Source organism: Montipora foliosa, chromosome 7 (assembly GCF_036669935.1).
Source record: "Montipora foliosa isolate CH-2021 chromosome 7, ASM3666993v2, whole genome shotgun sequence".
In the NCBI taxonomy this organism is placed as follows: Eukaryota; Metazoa; Cnidaria; class Anthozoa; order Scleractinia; family Acroporidae; genus Montipora; species Montipora foliosa.
Genome location: NC_090875.1, coordinates 25094144 through 25101643, shown reverse-complemented (window position 1 = coordinate 25101643; position 7500 = coordinate 25094144). Strand labels below are relative to the sequence as shown.

At 37.4% G+C, this 7500-nt stretch overlaps 2 protein-coding genes across 2 annotated transcripts in view; one reads left to right on the top strand and one right to left on the bottom strand.

Moving 5' to 3' along the window:
- Positions 1–526: 526 nt before the first annotated feature.
- Positions 527–1790, bottom strand: LOC138011530 (centromere protein L-like). The gene has a single exon (XM_068858582.1). It carries the CDS (start codon positions 1672–1674, stop codon positions 538–540), a length of 1137 nt encoding a protein of 378 aa, XP_068714683.1. The 5' UTR covers positions 1675–1790; the 3' UTR covers positions 527–537.
- Positions 1713–7500, top strand: part of LOC138011531 (protein SEC13 homolog) — a 22907-nt gene continuing 17119 nt past the window's right edge. The window contains exons 1-5 of the mRNA XM_068858583.1: positions 1713–1823; positions 1926–1970; positions 4732–4847; positions 5524–5605; positions 6936–7005. Coding sequence (XP_068714684.1) covers positions 1725–1823; positions 1926–1970; positions 4732–4847; positions 5524–5605; positions 6936–7005 — 412 coding nt within the window. The 5' untranslated portion in view covers positions 1713–1724. The remainder of the gene's footprint in view (positions 1824–1925; positions 1971–4731; positions 4848–5523; positions 5606–6935; positions 7006–7500) is intronic.

Here is a 7500-nt window from a genome sequence, read left to right as displayed (position 1 = left end):
AATTTACATGCTTCGATAAATATATGCGTGGAAGTAAACAACTTTCCAATGTAGATCAAGTTGCCATTAACTTATTTGGAACTAAATTAAAGTGATAAACAATCTGCACATTATGTGAACACAAGTACTTTTAATACCGGTAATCATGATATAATTTTTGTATTTGTACATAAAATAAAATAAAATTGCCTTGAAAAAAAATACAGAAGTTGCACTGATTACACAGAATGTTACAAAAAAAAAAAGTGAGGCAGAGAACTGGTCCATAAAAGTGTCAAGGCAAAAAATAGAGTTTAAAAATTTCACGGAATTATAAAATAGACATGACAAAATTTTCAATTACCCTCCATTTAATACCTTGGTACTATGATAAAAATTACATGCAGTTAATTAAAATGCTAAAAATTGGTAAAAACATCCGATAATCCTGTTTTCCATAGTTTTAACATCTCTATTATTGAGATATTAAAACTATGGAAAACATGACATCAGAACCTTGCAATAGTACATTTCTTCGGACAGACAAGTTTCAAAACCTCACAGTCTTCCATAAAACTCCTTTGTTACTGCAGCTTTCGTTAGTTGTTCAAAAATATGATGTGCGTATGCAGGGTCCACAATTTTTAGTTTCCCTTCTGTTGCTAAGTAAGCTATGTATGTCCTCACTCTGGTAACAGACAGTCCTTCCAGATTAATCTTAAAATGATGATAAAAATGTGATCTCAGAGCCTTAAGAAAAGTTTCAGATTCCTCCTCTGTGAAGATACAAGAGTTGCTGTTGTGAATACTCTCCCACAGAAGTTGGGCATCTTTTTGCTCAATGCTGAACAGAATTCTGCTGAGCCCATTGACATTAGAAACTCCATAACATAATTCAATTGGCACTGATTTCCCCGAAGAAGACAGTCCTGCCCAAAAAGAGAAGTACCATCCAAGATCAGAGGATGAAAACTTCATTGGCGTGATTCTGCAATCAAAATTCTCCTCAAACCAAGAAATCACATTTCTGGTAATCTCAACAGGTCCATTCATAACGCAAATTGGCAGCGACAAAAAGTGATTTTGTAGCTTATGGTCCTCCGAATCGTCCCTCCCAACAGAGCAAAATATCGATGTCAAAATCGGAGATGAACTTGACGTAAAATTTTCCAAGATTAATACTTTAACAGCTGAAAATTTCGTGTCGTCAGCTGAGATGTCTTTGTAAACAGAGATGTCAGCTTTGTATTTGCTGTCGTTTATTTCCCCAGTGGCTCCGAATACCATCTTTTGAGTTTTAAGGTGTAAACACCCTGAAAGTTGTTCTGCAAATGTTTTCAAGTTGGAAGTGTCGAATTTGTAAAGTGGAGATGCATGGTAAACACGAAGTGTTTTGCCAATGACATCTTCAAAAGTGTTCTTACACAGGTTGGGAAGCTTGGTCCCTGAATTTGAATGCGTTTGTTTCTTGGAACCTTTTGGAGATGCTGGGTATCTGTCAATTCCACACTTCAGCTTGGCATCCTTAGCTTGAGATCGAAAAGTTTGTCCTGTTTTTGGCGTTTTTGCGTAAGGTGTATGTCTTCTAGATAGCCAAGGTGTACGAGTGCCTCTTCTCTTGCTGGAATCTAAGTCAAAAAGTCTTCCTTTCCTCGTTGAATTTGCTCCAGAAGGAGTCGCGAGGGAATCCGCCATTTTGTAACGAACTTTCAAAAATACCTATTGGGTGGATGCTAAGCTGTTTTATGATGGAGCGGCTACAAAGTAAAAGGAGCGGTTACACCTCTGTCGATCATGAAAGCGAGGTTCAACGCCACGTTGAGTTTTCGGAGTGGACAAAAATGGTGAGTTGCGAATTTATATGTGCATTTTCCGGTGGCATAATTGACTCCATTTAGTTCGTTACCAGTCATTTGATCGCAGGCTTCTTTTTCTTTATGATGAAGGTATCAGTATTAAACACAGTGGATACCTCACACGAGGACATGATCGTAAGTATAAGCCAATCTAGAGCTTTGTTTTGATAAATCTGCACAAGAACAGCTGAAAGAATCTTTGTGATAATATTTATTTTTCGTGATCATTTACATTGAAGCGATTTATTGTTAGCGCAAACTAGAGTGATTTTATTAGGTAAGCCCGTGAACTAAATCTTATGAAATGGCATGCAGTGTGTATTTTTGTTCCATTGCCAATGTTTAACCGAATTTAACATACATCAGGAAAGGTTTAATGAACTGATGTGCAGACAAGGAAGTGGCTGTGCTGCTCATTAGCTGACATTGAGTAGAAATTAATGAGAAAGGTGGATAAAGTACTTACATGTACCTTTCTCATTAGTTTATCTCATAATGGTATCTAAACAGTTTGCTCCATGGACAATGATCATCATTTGCAGACAATTAGCCACCAATAAGAAGGGGTGATGTAGCAGCTCTTGTAACGTATAATGTGATTGGCTCAGTACCCTAGCCGAAAACAAAAGACTAAACAATTGAAACAATGACTTACTCTTAAAAACAATAGACGCTGCTTACAATACCAAACAATAGAAGGTTATGAGAGCTGCTACACTACTGATAGATAGAAAGAGTTGTCAGCTACTGTAGATGAAGTTAGTGTTCTGTTATAAACAACTGTCAGTTGAAAAAATATCTATTGCTCTAATCTGCTGGAGCGAAGATGATTTCAAACTCTTTATCTATGTATAGACTGCACACACTATTCATGCCACGCAGTCCCTATAACCGGCAATTAAACCACAAAATTTTTTCTGTACGATGAAATAACTTTTCTTTATCCTGTGAACTGGTTCTACTGTCAGGGAAAATAAAGCACTTATAGTTCTTTACAGCAGAACACTGGTTTTATCGGCAGTAACTGAGTTGTTTTCTTGTTGGGCCAATATTGTTCAAAAAAAGAATTGTCTGATGTTGTTTATAATTATCATTATGACTCGGTGGTTTTTCAATAGGAGAATTGAGAGGGGAACAAGGTATTTCTTCTTTCACCTATGCGATAAAAGAAAGAGGAAGTTATTTATATTTGGTAGCTTGATGGCTCTATAGCACATCAGTGAGAAAAAGAGATAGAGATGTGTGGTACACTGTATATACTACGAAAACTACTGATCTATGAAATGGGCCTGAATTATTGAGTGACTGCTGTACCCACTTTAGTTGAATATTATGATGTAATTCCTTTCCTAAAGCCGATGACACACGGTTCAACATCCTGCAACATTAGTTGCTCAACAAATGTTGAACCATTTTGCACAGACATGTTGAACGGAGTAGAGCTGATCTCTATTTTCGTTCAACAACGTTCAACATGTTGAATGGCATATTGCAACATTCAACATGGTATGACACACTGTTCAACATTTGTTGAACAACAGCTGCAACATTTGTTGATCAACAAATGTTGAACCGTGTATCACCAGCTTAAGGTGTGAGCAGTGGCCCAACAATGGAAAGATACGGTTTCAAACTCATGAGTCCCCGGGGGGAAATGGATAAAATTGTTCTTGTCCAGCAAAGATTTTGCAAGTGCAACCATGGACTCCCTGTTTCTTTGAGTGCAAAAAAGGTCCTTGGCCTGAAAAGTAGTGTCAAACACAAGACCCCTCAAGAATTTGAACTAATTTACAAGCGAAAGTGGGCGGGGCAGTTACTCAGTAATTCGGGCCCATTCCATTTCACATATCGGTGGTTTTCGTAGTATTTTGATGGCGCAGTGGCTCATTTCTTGAAGAATGAAAAAAACAAGGAAAGGTTGTACAGTGGTGGCTTCTTGGTGCCTGATAAGCCATTGAGCCAGTGATAAAGTCTGTCTTCTGTATTGTGAGGTACTGAATCATTTGTCTCCTGTGTCAAGAGACATGACCCTACATGTCATATGTACCGTAAAGTAAAAGCTTCTAGTTTGGGTTGTGTATGTGACCATTTATAGGAAAAGCAAGTTACCAACAAGAAGGAGTTGACACAATACAAGCGCTTCTCCTTCATGAGTGCTGTGTCACAGTGTGTGCCTCATTTAAATTTTCTTTTGTCAATAATAGAGCGTGTTATAATTTATCTAAGAAAGGAGTTTCTCATCAAAAGTATAATGACAATTGTCCAACACCATGTAAAAGTTGTGAAGTGTGGGAAATTTCATGACTGTTTGACAGCTGTGCCAAAATAGACTCTGAAAACTAAGTAAACGCTATCAAAGTCAGGGAAAGGCTAACTGACCTTGGAGAATAGTTTCTCAAAAATCCTGTTGATAAATACAATTAACCTAAAATAGTGGATAGCGTTGAACATGCTCTCTGATTGGCTACTTGACTTATGAAAATCCTTTGCTACTCACCTCCGAGCGCCCGGAAATGTTGTAATAGTTGAAGAAATAAATGAGTTAAAATCATCTTTTTGTGTTATATTATCTCACTCTTTTATTGTATACTAGTGGCAGATATTTACCTTACCTTAATACAGCTCGGTAAATGTCCACCACTAGCCACCTCCACTTTGGTGAATAATTGTTAAATATAATAATAAGCAGTCAAAGAGCATACCTAACATACATAAGGCATTAATTTTCTCTTTTTTGTCAACACATCCAACATCTTCAAGCAATTTCCTACTGCAGGTTTCCTTTAGATTAACTATAACAGTGACTTTTTTCTGTGGTGATAACTTAAAGGAATCACAACAGAACCATCCCCGAAAAATTCAAGAGTATTACCTTGTCATTCATTGTTTCTTATAGCATGATGCCCAAATGGATTATTATGGCAAGAAGCTTGCAACATGCTCATCTGATAGGACAGTGAAAATCTTTGAGATTAGTGGAAACACACAGACCCAAGTAGCTTGTTTGAGAGGGTATGTTTTACAAAGATACGGTATCCAAGTTTTTTCTTCTGTGACTCATGGGCTAAGATTATTAAAAAACACTCAGCAAGATTTCTTCTCACCAACATCAGATTACATGTAATTTTGCAATGTATCCTTACACTGCATTATTGTTTGGGGATCAACCTATGAGTACATTTTTCACCTTACTAGCCTCTTGGCATGTTTAAAATTCGAAATGTTTTTTGCTGTTAAGGACGGTGCCTACCAATTAAAGATATTTTTTCCCCGGTGTGTGATTATGCAGGAAATGTTGATTGAAATCCAAAAAGAAAATTGGAGGTAACCACGCATTTTTCAAAGATAATTGATGAATAATATTTGTAAAAAGCTTTATAATACAAAGCAATGTATGGCATTTTTTCTCAAATTGAAGCTTTATTATCTCTCAAAAATGCATGGTTACCCCCAATTTTCTTTTTGGATACCAAGGACACTTACTAAGATCTACTTTCTCCGGATAGTTGTAAACTGCGCAAAAATATCCCTATATTAGTAAGCATCACCGATAGGAAATCCGAGTATCTCGAGATGTGCAGAACGTATGCGCAATAACAATAGTAGGCACCGTCCTCAAGGTGATGTTTATAACTCACACTTTAAATATACCTTTCTTTCATTTAATGTAATGTTGTTGTTTCTGCAGTCATGAGGGACCAGTGTGGCAAGTTAGCTGGGCTCATCCAATGTTTGGAAATCTTTTAGCATCTTGTTCCTATGATAGAAAAGTAAGTTGACTGTAGAGCATTAATGATACACATGTGTAATATCTATACATTTGCTCATAATAATTGTAACATTAAACCCTAACCCTAACCTGCTTCTTTTTCTAATGATTAAGATGATTGCTTAATGGAGGATGGGTGCCTGGGATGTCCAGGGACTTCCACTGGCCATCTTCTAGACTAAGTACTGCTCTCATAGCTGGCAATCCCTACAACCAGCTATGAGCCCCCACGCAAGTCTCCCAGGCGCCTGTCACACCAACAAGTAGTGGAAACAGGGGAGGGAAAAAGGGGGAAGGAAGTTAGCTTTAGACAATTAGCACAGGAAAGGTGACAAACTACATGAGGTACACAAACCATGTGACTGAATGACCCACATGAACAAACTTGCGTGATAAAAATCATACACTTTTGTCAGTACTCACTGTGAACAGTTTAATAAGCTCTATGCCCAAACGAATTGACATGCTTATCAAGAGCAACAGTCAGTATATGAAATATTAAGGAGTGAAGGTAGCTATGTAAGTATTATGACTCCAGAACACGTTTACATGTAGTTCTGCAATAGGTACCAAATCGGTTTTAGCAAAAGAGCACTTCATCTGGGATGGTGTTTCTGATAAACGAAACTCGGAAGACTGTCTTAAACGCTGAATTTCGTTACAAAAGTGTTCATCATGCACCATTTATTGATGAGTAATTCACAAGCATAGTAGTTTTAGTTGTCACTCAGTTTTCTGACGAGTAAAGGTCATCAGACTATTAAACGGATTGACTAACGAACGGATACGGCTAACTCTCTAACGGGCAAGGATCGGGTGCTAACAGATTGACAAACGCTACTAACGGATATGACTAACGCCTTAAGGGGCAAGGGTCACCTGCTAACGAATTGATTAATGCTACTAACGTTTTTCATCAAATGTTTCTGACGGATGACGAACGGATAGCTAACGTTTTAGCCCGTTTAATGGAAGGCCGTTAGTGTACGTTTTCCCATGGAGGGTCACATTTTTGCAAAACTTCATACTAAAATGACGACAGTAACATGTTTTCCCACCAAAATGACGCTGGTTTGCATGTGCCCACTGTTGTTCTATGAGAAAATTTGGTACTAGTAGTTGTTCTAGTCCTACATGTAGAATCTAAAGCTCTCTAATGGGTTAGTGCCCTCAGGTTCCCTAGGACCCCTCCAGTTAGCAAGTAAAATTGTTTGGTGTTTGAGTAAAATCAATGTATTTTAAAAGCGATTATTAATTATTTTTTAGACTACAGATTTAAATGCTAAGATTGTGTACATTGCCATACATGAAGTGGTTTTTTGATTTTATAGGTTATAATTTGGAAAGAAACAAGTAGTGGATGGGCAAAACTCCAAGAATTCTGCAACCACGATTCCTCAGGTAATTAATAGGAAAAAAGATTTACAGGATAAGAACGGAACTTTTTCAGGAGACTAAGCCAATAAATGAGATGACCCTCAGCAAGTATCATGTTCCTTACTAATCAGAGAAACTTTTAATCAAGTCAAGTTAGTGGAGATAAAAACTAATGTGGTCCTCCTTGGGAAAATGAGCAAAAAGGTAATGACACAGGCAAACTATTTTAATGGGACACTAAAAAAATATTTCAGTTAAGTGGGGTGGCTCTTAATTGCTAAGGATAGTTTTTAGTCAGTAGCTTTACAAAAAGGTTGCATGGATGGTTCTTTGAAGTAACTTTTTCAATGGAAATCTGACATCACCTTAATCAGAAGGTGCATGCGCAAATACATGTAGTCCCAGTTCTCTGCTGTGTGTTTAAGTGGAAAACATGTAAAACTCTGAGGAAACGAAAGGAAGAGGCATTGTTTTCACCCGATGGAAACCATCCAATCATTTTCCGTAAACTGTAGCATG

Excerpts from the sequence above, each read along its gene's own strand:
- LOC138011530 (XM_068858582.1), bottom strand. The coding sequence starts at position 1,674 with ATGGCGGATTCCCTCGCGACTCCTTCTGGAGCAAATTCAACGAGGAAA.